Source organism: Chamaea fasciata, unplaced genomic scaffold, assembly GCF_029207755.1.
Source record: "Chamaea fasciata isolate MVZ Bird 193981 ecotype frontalis unplaced genomic scaffold, bChaFas1.0.hap1 SCAF_8, whole genome shotgun sequence".
In the NCBI taxonomy this organism is placed as follows: domain Eukaryota; kingdom Metazoa; phylum Chordata; class Aves; order Passeriformes; family Sylviidae; genus Chamaea; species Chamaea fasciata.
In genome coordinates this window covers 27,903,989-27,925,547 of record NW_027094093.1, presented here as the reverse complement: position 1 = coordinate 27,925,547, position 21,559 = coordinate 27,903,989, and the positions used below count along the sequence as shown (strand labels likewise).

General features: G+C 40.6%; 1 protein-coding gene across 2 annotated transcripts; it reads left to right on the top strand.

Moving 5' to 3' along the window:
* The first annotated feature begins 58 nt into the window (after nt 1-58).
* Nucleotides 59-19,585, top strand: IQCB1 (IQ motif containing B1). 2 transcript variants are annotated; one of them, XM_066190256.1, is made up of 14 exons: nt 59-181; nt 473-701; nt 1,498-1,660; nt 3,313-3,442; nt 6,128-6,221; nt 7,284-7,383; nt 7,766-7,938; nt 10,494-10,606; nt 11,751-11,860; nt 15,999-16,141; nt 16,570-16,718; nt 17,177-17,305; nt 17,684-17,840; nt 18,929-19,585. In XM_066190256.1, exons 2-14 carry the CDS (start codon nt 608-610, stop codon nt 19,156-19,158), a joined length of 1,785 nt encoding a protein of 594 aa, XP_066046353.1. In that variant the 5' UTR covers nt 59-181; nt 473-607; the 3' UTR covers nt 19,159-19,585. The 2 variants fall into 2 exon arrangements, with proteins under 2 accessions (XP_066046353.1, XP_066046352.1); XM_066190255.1 differs by having other exon boundaries at nt 59-351.
* The last annotated feature ends 1,974 nt before the right edge of the window (nt 19,586-21,559 follow it).

The window sequence follows — 21,559 nt, the reverse complement described above, 5'->3', positions numbered from 1 at the left end:
GCACGCGGATATGCAAATGTACCCTCCTCCCGCAGGGGAGAGCGCTGGTTGGCGGAGAGGGGCCGCGACCACACAGCTGTGAGGGGAGGGGGGCGCGGGGGAACCGTCGCGTTGGAGACGGCGGGATCGGCGTTCCAACTCCCCCTCCCTCGCCCCGCAGTCGGGAAGCCCCCGCGCGGCGGTGAGAGGGGCCGGGGGTGCGTGTGGGTCCCTCAGAGCGCCCCGAGGGGCCCCGCGGCCTGGGGGCTTCGCGGCACCGGCGCCGCCGCTCCCGGGGACAGCGGGGGCACCGGTGTGACGCCGGTGGGAGAGGGCACCGCTCCCTCTGCCCTTTCCCCGGCCCTGGGTGAGGTGAGGCCGCGCTCAGGCTGCCCGGCCGGAGGTGCGCCCTGCCGGCAGAGCCGGTCCGGCCGCCCGCGGCCTCAGGAGGGAGCGCGAGTGGGGCTCCCTCCATGTTTGTTTCCTTTCTCAGGGGAGTCCTGCGGCCCGTGGCTTCCAGCTGGTGGTGCAGGAGCGGGGATGAAGTAGGGGCGTGAGGACCCCGCCATCTAACATAAAAAGGAAAGAGGCTGGAATCGATGGTGGTGCGCGCCTCTGGCTGTTCCCTATGGCAGCCACGGACCCCCAGGTCCTGGCCTTGGCTGCTCAGATCACTGAGAGCAGAGAACAGGACATCCCCCTGCTGCTGCTGAAGTTAAAGGGTAATTAATGCCGTTCCTCAAATAAAAGGCCAGTCCTTCTCCCGTCTGCCTCCTTTAGTACAGAAGGTTTTTCTGAAAGTCTGTAAGGAAGGTTGAGACGGCAGCTTTTCCTGAAAGTGGCAATTGACTTGTCAGAAATGAGGAGGAGGAGCTGAGGAGCAAATGGACAGAATTTTTGTCTGCCTTTCAGCTGTCACCCTGATAATGTGGGCCCTTTCCCTGCTGATACAGGCAGAGATCTTACACTTGGTCAAATAATTTCTCCCAGTGCTTTTTGGGCAGAGGGCCAGGGTGGTTGGCATTCAGTTTTTAAATCTTAACATAGAAACAAGATCATGAGCTCCTGTGTGACTTCCCTGTCTTTCCTTCTGCTAGACAGGCACTGCTCATAGGAATGGTTGAAACAAGTCAGGTCCTGTTCTAAATTGGGATGTAATTATAAGGAAGCTATATGTTTCCCAGTGGTTGTGGTTTTATCCAGCCTAGGAAATTCATACAAATGGTTCATATCCCAGGTAATGTATGTTTTGCTACTAAATATGTAGAGAGAAAATGGAAACCTAAGTTTAGCTATCCTTCCCAATTGTCATATAATCTTACAAATGAGTTGTAGCTGTAACAGCAAAAACTGCTGACAAAATATTTAATGCTGTTGTTAGCACTTTTACAATTACTTTAATCCTGGATTCTGGCTCTGTGTACATATACTCTTCTTACATTTTAGAAAAAGAAAAAAAACCTTGCACATGAGAAGCTAATGTTCCTCTTTTGTCTCTGTCTTGCTTTCTTCCCACAGGAATTTTAAGTAGTCCTTCCTTAGGATGTGAAGAATCAAATAAAATTAAGCAAGATCTATACGATTATGGTCTTACTCAGTACTGCTTGCTGGTCCTTAAGAGAGACCACTCTCAGCTGCATGGAGCCTGGGCTACTGCTGCCCAGCTAGCAGAGATACTAAGGTAAGAAAGCTAAGAAGTTTTCTTCCAGTTTTCTTTCTGTTCTTTCATCTTGCTCTTTCTCTTTTCAAGCTGTAATACATTGGCTCCCATCCAGAACAAGGCTTGTTGTTCAGGAAAGGCCAGGGTTAAAGTGCAGGGAGCAGTCAAGAGCAGAGGGGTCAGGCATAGCCTAATTGGTCCTGTTTAATTCATTTGCATTGTGCTTCATTGAGCTGGGGGAACTCTGTGGTGGGAACAGGGTTTGTGTTGGCATTACCTTTTTTGTGGAGAGTACTCACTAGTGCAACAGTTCTTACCCAGTAATTATATAATTTTGAATTGTAGTTATTTAAAAATTGTTGTTTTGTTTTGTAGATTTCTCTTGCATAGATCTTCAGCCTGATTGACTCACTGCTTGGCTTGACTGTATTTAAATATTTATTTAATATACTCATTTTAAGTATCTATTTACATTTTTAAATATAATAGATAACATAGTTCATACAGACTAGATAACTTGATGTAGTGATATTGTGAGAGTGGCACTGTAAATAAGAAAACTTTAAGCTCAAACCCCCAGTGATCCCATCTCAATTTTAAATGTCAGGAAAAATAATACATTTTAAATTTTCCTCAAGTTGCACTTAATTTTGGCTTAACTAGGGAGTAAAATTCTAAGGCATGAAGTAATTATGTGACCATCTCTTATTTATGCCATAGCTGCAGTATGAATTTTTAATGGGAGGAATTTCAGTAAGGGATGCAAGAGTTATCACCAGAGTAGTGTGATGCTTAAATCATCCCCTATAAGCTGTTCAGTTGCAGAGAATACTGAAATTTATTTTAGCTGTAAAAATGTCCTTTTGTAGCTAGATAAATCTCAGCTTCATGCCTAGAATTTGTTTTCCAAGGGCTTTGGTAGACAGAGATTTACGTGTGTGCATTCCTGAAAAGCTAACATAGCCTAGATAAAATATCAGAAAGCAAAATTCATAAGAAGTCAGGAAGACTCTTTTGTTGCACTGGTATCAGCACCGAGTGCAGAACTGTAACAACTCAGCAGTTGTAAAACATGCATTTTCTTGTAAAAAGTCTTCCAGAAACAACCAATGTGTTGCGCTGAGTAAAATAGGAGAGCTGAGATCTGGGGAACTGATTTCTAGCCCACATGCCTTCCTCAGTTTAAGAATAGTTGTAGACAGGCTCACTGAAGGTTTTGTGGTATATTTTTTATACATATTTTCACTGCCTGATGTGCACCCCCTTCATCATTGAGCTTCCTTGATTAGGTTTTTTTTCTACCTTTCTGTTTTGCCTTTTTTTTCTTCTTTTTGACCATCAGAGCCCTTCCCTACAATATGGAACGAGCCTGAACAGATTCGATGAAGCTAAAGGAGAAAGTGCCTTGGATGTTTTTGACTGAGAAATGCCATAATAAGTAGTAAAATGGTCTCCAACCTGCAAGTGGTTGCTCTTCCTTGGAGGCAGCCACCTTGGAGCCAGTCACAGCAGTGAGCTGTTGTTCAGGGGGAATTGTCCCATGCCACTGAAGCATTTCTCTGATGACGTGACATTCATTCAGAGTTGTTCAAACAGGCCTTTGACTATTCAGGTTGATTTTTTTCCCTTTTTTCTTTCTTTTTTTTTTTTTTTTTTTTTAAACTCCATTTCAGTCATTGTTGTGTAGGGCTAGAGGTGAAAGAAGATCCTGAGGAATTTTACAAGAAGTTTCTTCCTTCAGCTATAGACACCCTGCTGGTTTTGGGAAAACGCTTGCAAGCACGATTTATCCGAGCAATCAAGGTATTTAAGTTTCATAGTTAAAAGAGCACAGAACACCTGCAAACTTTCTGAAGACATGTACTAGATAAGTAGGATATTATTCTAGGGACATGGTATTATGAAAATTTTTTTCCCAGAAATTGCAGTAGTTTTTCTTATGCCTCTGAGCTCTGAAGCTGAAATCTGTCATCGTGCAGCATTTGGTCTGTGACTTGTGCAAAGCCACTCTGTTACCATAGGCCTGTTTAATAGTTTGGCTACTACTTTTCACCTGTTTTAAAGGTAGAGGGAAGAAGTGCAATTATAGGAAGGGTTGAAGAATTAGAGTGGTATAAGAGGGGGAAAAAAAAGCCCTACAAAAGACAGCATCCCAGTCATGGTGTCTTAACTTTGCATATCATTAGTTCAACCTTTGTAATGAATTAAGTCTCACTAATTTTATTCAGCTTTACAAAAAATTGTTTAGGAAGTTTTAAGATTTTAAATAAGATTTGTTGAAGTTTGTTTTGTTATTCAATTTCTGCTGCATAATTGGCAAAATTTCCAAGAATGCTCACTGCTTCTGAACTTTCACATGGAGAATGCCAAAGGCAGACTTCATGAATTTATAGATTTAAACACTTTCTTACATTTCTTTTTTTGCAGTAAAGAAGGGTTTTTCTCAGCAAGATTGCCTCATGTTTCTGGAGTATTCTGAGTTCTAGAATCAGAAGGAAAAATACCCCTAACAAACAAAAACCCACGAGTAATTTAAATAACCAACTTCATGGATTCTGACAGTTTCTTTTAATATCCCCATTTCTCTATACTGTCTCATTTCTTGGCTCACTGGCTTCTTGTCAAAAACTTAGCCAAAGTTTTCCTGCAAAGTATTGTGTTAGACACCACAGACAATCAATTTTCAGAAAGCATCAGTGCAATAACATAGTTTCTGTTAGTCCAGTACTTGAGAAGTGCATTTAGTGCTTAAGAAGGAAGCTTCTTAAATGACATCCCAGGAGACTCTTATCCACAATATGTAATTTCCCCAGTACTTTCTTATTATGTCTCAGCCTACATGCTACTTGACTCAAGCTTGTGGGCAAAGATTTCTTTTGAATGTAAATGCAGTCTACTTATAATTAGTACTTTGGCTTTTAAACTTCGTGGTCTCAAAGGTGACTGGGCACCCAGACTTGATGCATGCTGAGGGATATTTTGGAAATCCCACTCTATCAGTAGAGATTTGAAGTTTATTCTGCTCTCTTTTGCTTTTTGTGCAAGTTTTTGAAGTCAAGGGAAGTAGTCAAATATTTTTCAGAAACCAACATGTTGCCAAAACAGAGCAGTTAATATTACAGTTTTACATATTACTGTTATTTTGTATCTTTCCTTGTCAGTATGGACCAAATACAAAGTTAAACCTTGACTGAGGGCTGCGGCTCCAGCAGGGATCTAGGAATAGTCTTCCTAGGGTTTCATTTGTTCAGGCTCAGTTAATGTGGGATATATGATCATGTGCTTTGTAACATTTGTCAGTGGTGCGGTACTGTCAAAAACCCTTTTTGCTGTTCCACACACCCAGATTCCAGATTTCTAGTAGTCTGTGGCTCACACTTGGAATACAGACTGGAATGTGCATCTCTATGCGCATTCACATGTTAAAACCTGAATTCCTACTGGTCATAGGGGGGCACTGGAGCACCTCTGCTGTAAAGAAAGGCTGGGAGAGATGGGGTTGTTCAGCATGAAGAAAAGTCTCTGAGGAGAACTTGTATCACCTCCCAGTACCTAAAGGGGCTACAAGAAAGCTGAAGAAGGACTTTTTACAAGGGCATGTAGTGATAGGATAAGGGGTGATGGCTTTACACTGAAAGAGGGAGGTTTAAATTAGGTATTGGGAAGAAATTCTGTTCTGTCAGGGTGGTAAAATACTGGGACAGGCTGCCTAGAGAAGCTGTGGATGCTCCATCTGTGGAAGCATTCAAGGCCAGGCTCCATGAAGCTCTGAGAAATGTGGTTTTCTGGAAGGTGTCCCAGCCCATGGCAGTGGGGCTGGAACAAGATGGACTTTAGGTCCTTTCCAACCCTACCATTCTATGATTGATTCTATGTTTTTTTCCAGTCCAGTGCTATCACAGGCAAGCACATGATGTAGTCTGTTTGGCAAACAGATCAAATTTCAGCTTTATACTGGTTTGGTGTTTGTTCCCAGACCTCCAACTAGGAGGTGCTTCTGAAGCTTCACCATACCAGTTATCAGGAACCTTTTTCATTTTGACTGTGTCCTTGGCCACTTTGTACCTTTTTTATTTTCCCCCTCTTACTTAAAGTAATATATTTGCCATTTAGTGCATTAAATCTGTGATGCATATTTGCTGAGCTATTGTATGTCTTATCCCTTTTCTGCTATCAAATATTTTTAAGGAGTAAACAAACTGCTCTCTCCTTGTTGTGATTTTTTTTTCCCAGTTGGAAGTTTTAATTTTTTTAGTATGTTCTGATCTTCTTGATTGATCTCTGACCTCAAAGGTTTCACAAGCTAGGGTTTTTTGGTTTTGTTTTTGGTTTTTTTTTACAAGTTCCTACAGTTTCACAAACCTCATTTAGAAATTTGGTGGGATTTGTTCTCCAAATTCCTGAGGCATACAAACCTTCCCATGACATCGAGATGAAGTCCTTAGTGAAGACCATACACATATTTTTACCTACTTCTCTTTCGTTTAGGATAAAGAAAAACAAGACTTTTTACACTGGTTCCGAATAGTAACTGATGCCATCTGCTGGCTGTTCGGTGGGCATATTCAACTAGCAGCCTGTGGTAAGGGAAATGTCAACCCACAGAGCACCTGAACATTTATTTATGGCAACTACAAGTATCAAAATTCACTCTTCAGCTAATCTGCACCTAGTCTTCTAAACAGGAGTATGTGCTAAATCAGTCTCTTTAAGTAGCCGGCTCAACTGCAATATCTAAAATGGTAAACATCCACTAAAGGGGAATATCCAAGTGTTCCCCCTTCTAGACATTCAGAGATAAATATTTGAAGTGTCATCCTGTAATTTCTCTTTACTAGTCTATACCTTTTAAAAATCAGGGTTTTTTTTTCCAATAAGAGACAATTGATCTTTTCCTCTGTGTGATTAAAATACACAGAAATTTGACCAGAGTACCTTGCTAGCCCTGATGAATAGATAGAAATGGAGTCAGATTTATAAAGTTTCTTCCATGACAGGAAATTTTACAAATATCTAACAAATTTCACTATATATTTCTGACCAAAATAAGCTTTCATTTAAACATCATTTAAGTGATGTTACTCACGCTGATTCTGAAAAGCAGAATTGGTTTTGTTTCTAGTATTGGACAAAAACCTAAGGATCATAAGATGTGTCACTAAAACCATAGATGGTCAGAAAAATGACTGAATACGTAGCCAGTGGTACACTGGGATAGAAAAGATTCTGCTTTAATGAGATCAGTGGACTTGCATTAAATAACCTGGGGTAACAAATTGTCAAGGTTGAGGTCCTTAACTTTTTTGGATATTGTTGCTCCAGTGTTATTTCCACTGTTGTTGTAAGGAAAAGGTACTATTGTAACATAAAGGGGCTTAAAGCTTTCGTTCCCTTGCAATATCAGTGCCTGAGGGATGTCCAAAGGCAGGAAAAACAGGATTCAGCATGTTTTTTGGAGGTTAAAGTAGTTTAGTTATCTCAGTAAGTTTCAGTGTAAAAATTATAAATTAAGGACTTTGTTCCAGAAACAGTGTCTGCTTTTACTTGCTATGGCTTATGATGAAGTTTATTTGGTTTATGGTATTTCCAAGTCTGGTTCTGATTGCATGATTTCTTGTTTGCTTGTTTTTGGTTTTCTTTGCAGTACTACAAAATGATCGCTTCCTGCAGTTGTTAATAACAGATGATGTTGAAACAGCAATTACAATGATGTCTGTGTTACACAATATTCTGAGGATCAATAGGTTAGTTGTTTTCATATTATTATTTTTCTTAATAATCAATATGAATGGTAGTTCGTTACTGCTTGGTAAAATAAAATCTTTTCTTACACAAGCATTGTTGTGTTTTATTGCTTGGGGTTTTTTCCCCCTAGTCTTTGTTGTAGAAATTGAAAACATTAAAAAGCTGGGGTTTTAATCTTCTTAAATTGAGGGAGTGGTAATGGTTGATTGAAACAGTAATACTGCCTGGATCAGATTCCTGGTCCAGCTAGCTGGGCATCTTGGTTTGCTGTATATAGCCTGACATAGCTAAAAATAAGTCACTGTTAAAAAGCTCATGTTTTTCAATTAACACTTCTGTTCTGTCCCACCCCTCTTTTTTTTTTCTTTATTCTTTTAAAAGTTCTGTCTTGCTTCAAGTTGAAGAAGAGACTCTTCACTCTGTTTTGGATGAACTTGTTTATAAGCTTTCCTCTACCACCAATCCTGCTGTAGGAAGTGCTGCCACAAAGCTGCTGCTGTTAGTCGCAAAATTTTGCAAACAGCTTGTGCAATTATTCACAGCTCGCTACAAAGGTTTGTAAACACGTATGGGACTGATCACTGAGCCTCCTTTTACACTCCCTGTGAAAATAAAAAGACAGAAGTTTCCCATTGTGGTTGAATAACTCTCCAGTTATGTGGAGATGGCAGTGCCATGTTGCTTTGTGGGGTTTTTTTTTCCTTCTATTCATTTTCATTGCAGGTTAAGGTATTAATACGTCTTTCTGTTTCCTAGATTTATTTTCTTCTGTGTAGTGAGGACTCTGCATGTGGCAACTTGTCTTTTAAAGCTGTTGTTTGTCACTTCCAGCCTGATGGGCTTTTACTTCTTTCTGTTTCCCTGTGCAGGTTGGTTATTGAGGGATCCACTGGCAGGGTGCCTTTGCTGCCACAGTCAGAGAGTCCTGTGTCACATCTGCCACAGTGCTAAGGCTCACTAATCCAGAGCACGAAAGTTTTACTTAGAGTGACCTGCTGACCCTGGCTGTTGCAGGTCTGCTCATCTGATAGAGAGCTGTTTAGTTATCCAGGAGCTGACTCTATTTTGATATCCAAGTAATTGGAATGAACTCTTTCCAAGAATTCATGAAATTAGTTTGTCATTTTGTCTTGATGCCTTCAGATGATGAGGCTGAGTATGTGTATAATTTGTTCTGTGTTATTCATTCTTTAATGAGGTGTCACAATTAATGTTTCTGTCTCTAGCCTAGCAGGGAGCTCCAGGAAACCCCTTTGTACTCTATCATGCCTGGGATGATGCTTGCCATGTCTTTTATGTTCTGGATGTTATTGTTGGTCAAAACTGCTTGTGAGCAGCCTCAGTCCTTTGAGGACAAGGACAGTTAAAAGAGGGAATGCAAGGCAAAAATGTCCAATTCCCATTTTTTGCACTTGTGCTGACTACTTATTATACAGTACCAGTCAGATAAATTTCTGGACCAGATGAACAGCTTTGCCACCCTTTTGCCTACAGAATTGAGAGGAGGGATTCCTTGTAGTATGGAATTAAGTATAATGTGCCTAATGCTGGTATCACATTGTGGATTCCTGGGAAGCTGCCATGGTGGTCTGATCATAGCAGCTGTAGAATGCTGGCTCGTCTGAAGAGGCACAGATCTCCATCAAAGGATGCTTTATTTTGCTCTAGAATCACAGTATGCCACAGTCATTTAGAAACTTTTCTTCTCTCTCCTGTACATGTTTTCTCTTTCCACAAAGAAAAAACAAAATTGCTTTTTTTCTCTACTTTTTTTTTTTTTTTTTTTTAAAGTTAGAATCCCACTGTTAGTTTTAACTCAGGCTTTGGAATCGTTTAGAGACTTTGAGGAATAAAAGCATCAAAGAAAGCATTACAGCATTTCCACATCTGGCCATCTCACTGAAGTCCCTTGGCTTCACAGTGGCTCAGAGCTGTTGGCAGTGTGAGGTGCATTGGTGTGAGCTTTGTCAGTGAAGGCAGCCTGCTGGAGGTGGGGGATCTCCAGGACCAGCACAGTCCTTATAACAGGTTTCCCAGAAGAGGCCCTGGCCTTTTGTCCTGCATGGGTTGACACATCTGTGAGGCACACTGAAGGTACTCCCTGTCAGTAGACAAAAGGTGCATATGGCTGTGTAGTCTGCACAGAGACTGGCAAGTGGTTGTGTCAGACCCACAGCACTTCTATGAGGGAGCTCTCTTGTGTAGCCTGGCTCCCTGCTTTTGCAGGGCTCATGCAGCCTTGGGGCACCCACTGGCTCCATTTGGAGTCCTTCCTGTCTCTTTCCTGAAGTGTTTAACTGTCATTGTTTTTCTAAAGTGGTGCACATGGTGCCACAGAGGTGTCATTTCTGTGTAGTCCAGATCCTGTAAGTACATGTGAGTGCTGAGTTGCCCAGTGTATGAATATGCTTATGGACAATGATTTGAAGATGGAAAAGTTACTTGAATCTGCAGTTCTTCAGGAGGCAAACACATCCTGCCTGCCTGCCTTCCTCTTCCCTCCAACTCCCTGCAGAGCCCTTAGGCTCTGGGATTTGTCTGATACAAACATTTTAGCACATGTTACTGTCTTCTTGCATAGGGAGAGTCTGTGTGTGTTGTGGGGGGAACACAAGGGTGCTTTTTAGTTACTGCAAACCTAAAAAGCTCTTTTGTCTTATGGATTGGATGCACATGCACTCACAGCTAAACTGTGTTGTGCAGATAAGACATCAAACAATTCCAGTTATAAATAAATAAATTTTATTATGACAAATATGAAAAGAGTGTTAACAACACTCAGCACTTGTGTGGTGCTTTGAATTCTTCTTAGCACCTTACAATGACTTACTGATAAGACACTGAAAGTACATTGGTAATTTGACTGTCAGTGATATAAACACGGACTAGGACATACAAAATCACTGGGTAATACTTCTCTGTCATGGTTGAAGCACCAGATATTATTTGATAAGATTATGCATGACACTCAAAGATGGCTGATGGTCTTCAGCTCTCACACTCCTTTACACATAGAATCAGATTTGATTTGTTGATTTGCAGCTTGTTTCTTTGAAAGTTTGAAAAGAAAAATTCACGTTATTGAATTAGTTTCTTCTCTTTGTCTTAGGATTAAAAGGGCTTTTAAGTAAACAGTGGACTGGCAAAGGATTTGACAGGGAGGTCAATCAACTCTTGGATCTGCTGTGTTTGGAACAATCTGGTGGAAAAGGAGAAATGCAGGTGATGAAGTTTAATGTGACTTTCAGATGTGAAATCCTACTTAGATGTGAAATCCTGTTTACATGTGATTTGTGTATGTTTAGATTGGATTTATTTTATCACTTTCTAGACACTTTTCAAACCTGTGTTATTATTTCATGATGTTAATTAATTTTTAATTGTCTTTTTGAATTTATTTTATTGGTTTTTTTTAAACATCAAGAAATTGCTCAGTCATTAAGACATAGGACTGTGACTCAAGAGATTGACTTTCTGTGCAGATTCATCATAGATTTCAATATAACCATGGGGGGAAATAATTAAATTTTTTGTTAACTATAAAATTTAAATAACTGCATCTGCTTTTCTCACATCAGTGTTACAAATTTAGATCTCTGAATTCTAGGCAGCATTTACATAAAACTCAGTCATATACAGAAAATGTGCAGTAAGAACACCACCTGGACTGTGTTCCCAATAAAAGAGACAATGTGTGTTTCATGAGCACCTTAAAAAAAATTTACATGCAGGTTTCTCAGAGACAATACTTCAATGAAAATCAGTTATGTTTGCAGAGACCTGCTTTCATCTTCAACAAAGCAGGGTGTTTTGTGATTCTGTTTGTTTGTGGGGGTTTTTTTTTAAATCCATTTAAGAACAGAATTGATTTTTTTCATGTTTGCATTTCAATGACTTCTGATCATACTGAAAATGTCACATTTTTCCTGTTGCTCTTTCTCCAAACTTGTCTTGCTGTCCTCTCTAGTGTAGATATTTTGATTGAATCACCATTTGAAATATCAAGTGCTTCAGGTGTTTTAAATACAAATTTCTAATACTGATATATATATATATATATATATATATATATATATATATATATATATATATATATATATATATATATATATATATATATATTTATGCTGTAGATTCATTTGTTTAGCACAGAGAGCATCAATACAGGTGATCAGAATAGCTGCTTTTGGGACAAGTATGGAGTTCATGATAATGACTGTCTTGTAAGACCTTAAATTACACAATTTGATGCATTTGAAAACTGATGGGGTTTGGCCAAATGTTGAGATTTACCAATTATGCAAGCAGTAATAAAGTGGTTTTATATGCATAGAAAATATTCTACCAACTGTTTTGTTAATTTCAGAAGCAGCATCAAGCAGCTTGTGTAATCCAGGCAGCATGGCGGGGATTTCAGACAAGGAAGAGGCTGAAAAAGCTACCCCAAGCAGTGATCGCTTTACAGAGAAGCTTCAGGTAAACAGTATGACTTTGTGAAGAACAGTAAAGAATAGGATCTAGTATGGAGGTTTGGGTTGGGCTGGTTTTTCTCAAGTCACAAAGGAAGAGAAAAATTCAGGCCATCTAATTCAATGTCCTGTTTGAAGTAGGCCCTGCCTCAGAATGGGATCTGGATGCTGAGAGCCACATCCAGTTTTAGAGATCTCTAAGGATGGAGATCCTGCCATCTCACTTGATCCCTTTCCTTGAGCTGGATGATTTGCCTTGTGAAGAATTCTTCCATTACAAGCAGTGGGAATTTCCTTGTTGCACTCTATCACTGCCTCTTGTCCTTTTTCTCAGCACCCCCATGAGTCTGGCTGTGTCTGCTCTGTAGCAGTTCTTTAGGTACTGAGAGATAGATCTGCCTTCCTTTAGGCTAAACACACCTTACCTGTCCCTATATATCCTACATTCCATGGCCCTAATTGTCTCTGTTTGGACAGTCTCTATCGCTCCTGTTTGTCAGCACTGCTCTTCCATTGGGGGTCCCAGCAGAGTGTGACCAGTGCTCCAGGTATGCCAAGTAAAGCCAAATAATCTCCCCACTAAGCTGTAGCCTGTGTTCCTCCAGGGGCTCTCACTGGCCTGTCCAGCCTCGTGTCCAGCCTGTCCTCTCTTTTCATTGGAGTTGCTGTCTGAGTAATTGGTGCCCAGCCTGTGCTGGTTCATGAGGTTACTTAGTACCAGCTGTAGAATTTCCCATTTGAACTTCATGTGGTTTTTACTGAACCATTTACTGTGTTTATGGAGGTTTGTGTGAGTGTCAGCCCCACCTGGCACAGGAGACTGTGATGACAGCCTTGGTAAAGTCAATGAAAATGACATGCACTGCTTTCCCCTCAGCCACAGAGGCAGTCATCACAGAATGCATTCAGGCTGGTCAAATACGATTTGCCTGTGATAAATCTATGCTGGCTATTCCCATTCACCTTCCTGTCTTTCCTGGGTGTAGCTTCCCTGAGAATTTATTCTCATGTCCCAGGCCCTAAGTTTGGGCTGACCAAGTGTCCTTTCATCTCAAAGGTGCCTTTTTCCAGTCAGCTGTTACTTCTCAAATACAAAGGTAATATAATGCCAAGGTGAGCCTTTTCACTACAGATTTTTTAGCAAAAACATCCAAACAGTGTGTTTTTTCAGCAATGCCAAACTGCCACTTCTGGTGCCAAAAGCTCCAACTGTCCCTTTCCCAGCTGCCAGACTTCTCCATGAAAAAACTTACTTTTGTGGTGCTTTTATGTTTTCTGTAAAAATTTGTGGCATATGGAAAACTGAAAGTGTGGCATGGGATTGTATTCAATAGCACTAGAAGATGATGTAGTGGTGGTAGGATAGTTAGCTGGTTCACAGAATTGCTTTGTAAATTACGTTGGAGCTATTGTGGAGCTTCCACGTGCCAGAGTGCTGCAGAAACCAAGGCCCATAGTGCTTGCTCAGTTTAGTACTTGCAAGACCTTGTTCTTCATTAATTTTTAAATTTTTGGCTCTCAGAAGTAGAGTTACTTCAGCGACCTAGAAATAGTATCCACTGCCTTGAGCAGCAGAGAAGAAGGAAGCTATGTAAATAATGCTTGTCTCACTTGAATTAGATTGCTGCAGTAATGTTAGCACATGTTAGGCTAACTGTTTTGAGAAATTTAGTTTGAATTTAACTTAGGTTGAGGGATCTAAATCAAGTACAGACTCCACAGCAAGTTTTTTCAAACTTTGTTTGCACATTGATCATTACTGTGTCAAAAGTAGATCTTATAAATCACTGTCAAATCATATTGCATTGTGACCAAAGTAATACAAAGCAAACAACTATGCTTTATTGTCTAGGCTGGCCTTAAGAGGCTGTTGGATTTTCTAAGGTGTAATCTTTAAATTCTGAAATATTTGCAGGTGCAAGCAGTGTGTCTGTTGAGGGCCACTGGTCACTGGACTTTTGTGTTGCAGTCAGACATTCTTGTCACTCCTTTTTACTCCACCATACACTTGAAGCCAATATTCCTTCCCTCACAAGGCACCTTGCAAGCCTGCAAGCCAAACTTATAGCCCAGAAAATTTGGAAGATGGGCTAAGATGTAACATGGAAAAACAGCAGGGAAAGGATGGTGAGACTATCAGCAATCACCAAGCTGCTTGACTCCCTTTTGTCATATTTTCAATATTGTAAGCATAAGTGTGTGCCTTTTAAGTAGTTCTCAAGTCATTCAAATGGACTTTTGAAAGTGTTTGTTTAATATTGAGAGGAATGGAAACTTATTAATATCCTTACAGTTGTGTGTGTTCATGGCTCACTCAGTCCCAGTGTACTGAGCAAATACAGTAACTGTACAGTGCCAGTGTTGGTTTTCTTCTGTCTATGTCAAAACATTACTCTGAAAAATAGTGTTTGGAATACTGTAAACATGACTTTAAAAGAGCTTTTAAGGGGACTTCTTAATTTTTTGCAGTCAGGTTCTGGTTATGTTCACAGATTTATTTTAGAACAAGTGTGGTTAAATACTGCCAAGATTGAAACTCCAAACTTTGCTCACCTGCAGCTGCAGAGGAAGATGTAACTGCAAGTTATAAACTTTTGAAGCTGTGGTTTCAGAAGTGTCTCCTCAGTGAATGTTATAGCCTGTAGTCTCTCCTCGAAGCTAGTTCACTATTACATAGCTAATTGTAGGACATTTAAAATGGCAATAATTTTTATTAATAATGCATCAAAAATGAAACCATTTTTACATTTCTAAAGGGATGACCAGAGGCAGGCTGCTCTGTGCCATGAACTGCAGAAGGAAGCTTGGATCTTACTCTGTGCATGTTTTACTTTAGTTCAGAGGCAGTTCCCTGTCACAGTGTGGTCTTGTGCAAGCAAATATATCTTATCATTAGGAGAAACAGAAGACGAATGTGTTTTGCAGACTACATAGGAAATAATTAGTACTAAAGAGTCATTTAAATATCTGACAGAAACTCTTGGTTTCACAGATGTGTGTCTGAGAAGTTAACGAAACATTTCTGTTGTTTTCAACTTAGAGAAGCTGATAAAAATTGATGGGCAAAATATTAATAGTTTTATCAATAAAATGTGATCAAAAGTCTTGTTTGATCCTTTTGTTTCTAAGGCAAATGTGATTGCATATGCCTTAGAAACATAGTATTTGGATTTCAATATTAATTGCCTGAATTAAAATTGTAAAAAATACAGCACTAATTTGCACAAATGTGTGGGCTGAAAACTTTTCGTTTCCTTGAAACCATTCAATATAATCATATGTATCATGAGCTGTCTCTGTAGGTAGGTGTGTGGGCACACCTCAAGTCTACATTACAGTTGTAAAAGGATTATGGTCTGTCAGATCGTGGTGGAGGCTTTTTTCTCTGTTAAGGTCAGATCTTTAAATCCAGAGCCTCTCTTTTACACAACAGTTTCCAACCCAATCTCTCACAAACCAGTTTTAGAGACTAAAGGGAAAGTATGGTTGGTGGAAAAATTATAGGTCAATTTATACTAGTGATGGGAAACACAAATAGCTCATTAGTACTGTGAGTCTTAAGGTATGTGCCATGCAGCAATAGCAGAATTGCTGGACATCAGTTCTAGTCTGTGGACAAAAAAAAAAAAATCCTTCCAAAATTAAGAAGTGAGGTTTGACAGCCAATGTTCTGAACAGCTCTTGAAGTCAGTACAAAAATAATTATATGTATTGTGGGAAACAGGTGCCATGCATGCTGATGGATGGACTGGAAAAGGTGCATACTGGAGCAGGTGGCTAATGTTGCTTTACCTCTTCAGCAGATGATGGAATCAGAATTGTTGTTCCAGTTCATTCTGGCTGTGAATGTCCCACATGCAGCATCATTCCCTTCAGAGTCCTTAGAACTTTATCTTAAGCAAAGATTTAAACTTTGATTTCATAGAGTGGTTCAGAGTCTTTTGTGGCTATAGATAGTGTGGTAATTTGATAGTTTACAGGAGACTTCTCATTGCTTGGTGTCATTCTGCAACCAACAGCTGGCATAGCAGATCGGTTTGTGGATTTTCTTTCTCGATGCTGGACCACTTAACACAAAGAAAAAGAGAGACACTTTAAAGAAATATACAACTTAAGGTAATGGTTAATGTACTTGTGTATTGCAGAGCTAAACGGGAACAGGAGCTGCAGCATTTAACAAAACAGAAGGAAGATGAAGCTCTAAAACTGCAAATGCAACTTCAGAGACAGAGGGCCATGAGACTCTTCCATCAACGACAGCTGGCCTTACTGGAAGTTGTTCATGCCAGTATGATTTATATTAAACAATAGCAGAAGGTTAAAGTGTCTGGGTGTCCTTAAGAACAATTTCCCCAAATCTGTTTTCCAATCTTGCATGTCTTTATGCAAGGTAGCCTTACTGTCTCTTCTCCTGACCCAATTATCTGAAAGGGAATGTGCTAATTCCCCCAGGGCTCAGTAACAACTGATCAAGATCTGCTGCCTTCAAAATGGTGCAGGAGAAAGGGAGAGACGGTTTTCTTGTGTTACAAAGCTCCATTGCAGCTATGATACGCAAGACCTGACCCACAGCTAGGAGACCTTGGGGGAAGAGGGGCTTTTAACGGAGAGTACCCAAGGTTTTTTGGTACTATCTAATTTGAGGATTAACAATGTAAATTGTTAAGAGAACCTAACCCACAGTCTCGTAACTGTGGATTTTTGTTACCTTTGTAGGTCAGGTGAATAAATACATGCAGGAAATGGAGGAGAAATCAGCATTAACTATCCAGAGATTCTGGCGAGGGTATAGAGCGAGAAGAATTTTTCATCAGCAGAAACAATCTCTGAAGGAGTATAAGGCAGCTATCATCATTCAGAGAGCAGTAAGTATTTATACTTTGTTCTAACAGTAGATAGGACTGAGTGGATTACTCTGAAGCCTCATAAAACTCTGTTTATTCTTTTACTGTTAATGTAGCCATAATTTATTAAAAAATTACTCAGGAGTGATAGTCTAGAGCTACAAGTTACTTTAAAGGATTAAACCTAGTATAGGCTACAAAGCCTAATACAGTCCTGTAACTAAAATATAAAAGCTGCTTCTTTGAAACCCAGGATTGGAATGTCACCATAGTACAGATGACTCAGTAACTTATTATGAGTGTTGTTACTTACTATTTAGTGTTCATGCTGACCTTGTATGTTGTCTTTTCAACAACATGGCTGCATTTAGGCATTAACAGATGCAGTACGGAAACACTTTCACTGATTGTTTACAAACAAAGTGGGGAGACAAACTTCCTCTCGGTGATTGTCGTATTCTCATATGTTCCTTACAAAGGCTTGTAAATTCTTGGAGAAACGAAGAAGGAGGAGACCTCTCTCTCCTTGGAAAGAACCCAAGGGACTGACTGATGAGCAGAGACTAGCTTTGCAGCAGAAGGTGGATGACTACATCAAATTGCATCCGGTCTGTTTCTTAGTCATTTCATAATTTGCATTAATGATGCAACATAAAATACTGTAGGGATGAAATATATTCAGCTTCATAAATTATGATCAAGATAAGCCATTTGAGGTATGTATGTATTAATGCTGCTTGTCTGACAGCAAGGCACTAGGATATTGGGGATTTTAACCATTAATCTAATAAGAAGTGTCAAAGCAAACTGTAATTGGAAAATTTATATACATGATGATGGATAATTATGAAGAGAGTTGCAAAGGAAGCAAAATTATGAAGTTAACAATTACAAACAGCATTTGCATTCCTTGTTTAGGCATTATTCTGCCCCCAGAAGTTTTAAAATAACCAGCTCCTAATGGTAACAAACTTATTTTCCTCCAGGCTTCCCAAATGTCAGAAGAAATGAGTAAAGAATTGCATATGCAGGCTCAGGCAAAGCTGGCACAGTTCCTGTTGCGGAGCAGGCTGGATCAGAGAGCAGCGCAGCGGAGAGAGGCTTTACTGGCTCAGGTCAACACCGATGTGGAGCTGCTAATGAGTATGTGACTGCTCTGCTCATGGCTTTGATTACCATTTGGATTTAGGCAATTTAGAGGGAAAATTAGAGTGAACAGTGGTAAAGCCTGATTTCAAAACTGAAGTATCTTTCTTCCTTTGCCATATGCCTTATCTTGAGATCCAGGCTTTGTTAGAGATTATCCAAGTGCTGCTGTAGGTTAAGGATAAACACCTGTTTTTCAAGGAGCATGTTATTCTTCTGCTGAAAGCCTCTCTCTGATATGTTCACAAGAAAAGCAATGGCCCTGTAATAGGCATTAGAATTTCTTAAAAAGGGGCCTCACACAACCTATTCACTCACATGTGTTTTGCTTTGGTTTGTTTTCTTGTGTTGTAAGTAACCCGATGGTTAAAACACTCTCACCCCTTCCAGATAAAGAGGGAAATCTTTGAGCTGCAAATTCCATGTTTTCATTTTCTCTGGCCTGGGTTTAAGTAAAACAGAATTCACTACTGTGCTCTCTTAACTCCAGACAAGTGGCTGCATGAAAGAGCAAGAGTAGCAAACTGCAGCCACCAGAGAGCACCCAAACCGGGCAGAATTCAGCAAGTTACTGAATGCCATTATTTAGTCTGTCGTGTGCTGTGTCACTGCAGCTCATGACTTCCTGAGCAGGCAAATCAGCAACACATTCTTACACTGTGTGGGTCCCCCAAGCAGGGAAACCACAGTGCTGCTGCACCAGAGCAGTGGTAACACCGTGCTGATGTCACCTGCACCAGGAGCACTGATCTACACTAGTGACCAGGAGATCCTCTGAGGTTATACTGCCACAAGAAGTCATTTTGGTGGATGCCGTCACTGCACCTGAAAGAAGTAGTCCATCTTTCCCCTCTCTTCTTTCTATCCCATTATGTATTTATTTTTTCAGAGTAGCCTTTATTTGGATTGCCTCTCCAATCAGATTTATGATTTATCATGTAGTCATAAAATTGCAATGCCAGCACAGGGAACAGAGTGACCTAGGACAGTGGGAAGTGGGAGGGTAGTGTTCCTTTTATTTTTTTTTTTAAATACTCATAAAACCACAAACAAAATACAAAAAATTCTTCTCCTTATTCTTGCAGATGCTCCAGGTTTAGCAGAGACCACAGAAAAAGATCTTGGTGCCTTTATGAGTCGATCAATCCCTGTAGCTACCAAGGCAAGACAAACCCACAATACTATGCTAAAATACACTCGTTGGCCATGGTGGAAGAAGCTTGGAGATCAGTTTATGGAGGATGATGTAATTCCTGATGATTCCATAAACACAGAACTGGAAACTCTCTTTATTGGAGGAAGGAAATCCTTTTAGGTAACAAGCGGAAGAATTTCATATTCAACCAGACTCATGTCTAGCACTATGCACTCACTTGTGTATGTTTTTAAGGAAGGAAAGCATTTGAAAAAGACCAAGGCCTAATTTTAGTGCATTTTACTTAGTAAGAATCCCTTTCTGTACATCAGCAGTGGGATCCTATTGATTGTGCTGTTGCAAATAGGATGTAAATGCTGTAATTGTAAATTAAGGTATTTTGTAATATGTATAACTTTAAAAGTAAGTTCATAACCTTTGGCTTTTCAGTTCTTACTCACGCTGATATGCATAAAGAATCTGGCCATTGTAAAAGCCTGAGATTTTATAGCAGAACATTTTATCAGGTGATGTGCTTTGAAATACAGATGTGTCCAGAACAAACCAAGAAACCAATAGAAAAACATGCAAACATAAGGAAGGTCAGGTGCTTTCTCTGTATTCCTCCCAGACTACCTGTCCTTGCTTCCACCCTCTGTAGGTTTCCTTTTGTTTGAGTTTGTCCAGGAGCTCTTTTTTCATCCATGAAGACTTACTGGTGTTTTTGCCTGACATCCTTTTTGTTAGGAAGCATTGCTCCTGATCTTGGAGAAGATGATTCTTGAATATGAATCAGCTTTCTTGGGCCCTCCAGGGCTTTATGCCAGTGTGCTCCACCAAGCAGGTTCCTGAAGAAGCCAGTCTTCTCTCCTGAAGTCCAGGGCAATGAGCTTGCTGTGCACCCTCCTTGCCACCCTGAAACTCTACCATTTCATGGTTACTGCAGCCAAGGCTACCTTTGGGATTCACATTCCCCACCATCCCCTCCTTGTGGATGAGGACAAGGTCCAGCTTTGCACCTCTCCTTGTTGGTTCTTCTATGTCTTGGAGAAGGAAGTAATCAACAGTGCATTCTGGGAACTTCCTGGATTGCCTGTCCCCCCTGTGTTGTCCCTCTAACAGGTATTGGGGTGGTTGAAGTCTGCCACAAGGACAAGGACTTGTGAACATGTGGCTCTTCGTATCTGTCTGTAGAGCATGTTATCAGCTCAATCTTCCTGTTTGGGCAGTCTGAGGCAGACCCCTACTATAATGTCACCAGTCCCTGTCCTCCCTTTAATCCTGACCCATAAACTCTCAGCCACTGTGATAATCTGGACCATCAGCACTGTCTTCTTAAACCATGCAGAAGTTGCTTCATCCAGAAAGGTCTCCAGCACAGGGTGTCTGCAGTCACTGTGACCTGGAGCACCTACCGCCAAGAGCTGAAGGGTGCTGCCTACTGATGTGTCTGAACAAGAATTTGAGACTGTGCTAATGCCATAGCTACCTGTGCGATTTTTCAGGTGAAAGGCCAGAGATCTTAAAAATTAGATCTTGCCTCACTGCAAAGGAGGAAAAAGTGCAGTGGTTTCTGCTGGTTGTATGTGGGAAGCAGTATTGGTTCAGCATGTTTGTTTTCCATTCTCTGTGGAAGGCTTTGAGTCTTAATTTTAGTGGAGATGAATGGAAAACAAATAAATAGAAACAGTGGGCGGAAGACCAAGCCCATTCAGATGCAGCTGATACATGGAAATTAATAACTGGATGGCTGCCAGGAGGAAGAGCTGTGGTTATGTAAACTTTTTTTTCACAGAGCTGTGATTTGGAATGCACTGAATTGGCTCACAATTCCTTTCTTGGACAGTTAACTGATGGAACAATCCATTAAGTATTTGCTAGGGCACTTGCAGGTGTCTGTTGAGTTACATATTATTCTGTCCAGCTCTGCAGTGTTGGTTTTGAGCCATGCCCATAACAAAACAGGTACCCTACAACTACAAGAGCACAGGGTCTGGGGGCAGTCACCAAGTGCTCCAGGGGATGGAAGCTGTCCCTCAGCAGCCAAGCTCTGGCACTGGAAATGGCCCAGAATCTCCAGATGAACTTCAGCAAGCCAGGTTTTCCCTTCTAAATACCTAACTCCTCTGTGCACATCATCAACCCCATGGCCATGCAGCCTCTGGCCCAAACTATTTTGATGCAGAAACCTCTGTTCTTATGTTTATTCCTAATCACCCTTATTCCAACAACTCCTTAGTGCAGGGAGATGGTCACAAAAGGGTTTTTGCTGAATGTATCTTACATAAAGAGCTGAGCCCCCATGGCCAGTGTTAAATACCAGGTGAATTAGAGAGCCATCTTCCCAAAATGCCATTTATTGTAATGGCCTGTGCCACTCACTGCCAGTGGAGTGGATAATGAACTCCCCCTTTGGAATATGCAATTTGCTAAATCATGGGGGTTTTCAAGTGAACAGAGAACCTAGTGGAAGATGCTGTTTTGCTGGAGGAATTCAAGTTGCTGGTCCAGCAGCACAAATTCCTCTGCCCTACCACAGCCCTGATAAAAATGCTTTGTTTTACTTTGTGCTTGTCACCAG

Excerpts from the sequence above, each read along its gene's own strand:
- IQCB1 (XM_066190256.1), top strand. The coding sequence starts at position 608 with ATGGCAGCCACGGACCCCCAGGTCCTGGCCTTGGCTGCTCAGATCACT. Across the intron at positions 3,443-6,127 it reads GATTTATCCGAGCAATCAAG|GATAAAGAAAAACAAGACTT; the intron begins GTATTTAAGTTT and ends TCTTTCGTTTAG. Across the intron at positions 10,607-11,750 it reads GTGGAAAAGGAGAAATGCAG|AAGCAGCATCAAGCAGCTTG; the intron begins GTGATGAAGTTT and ends TGTTAATTTCAG.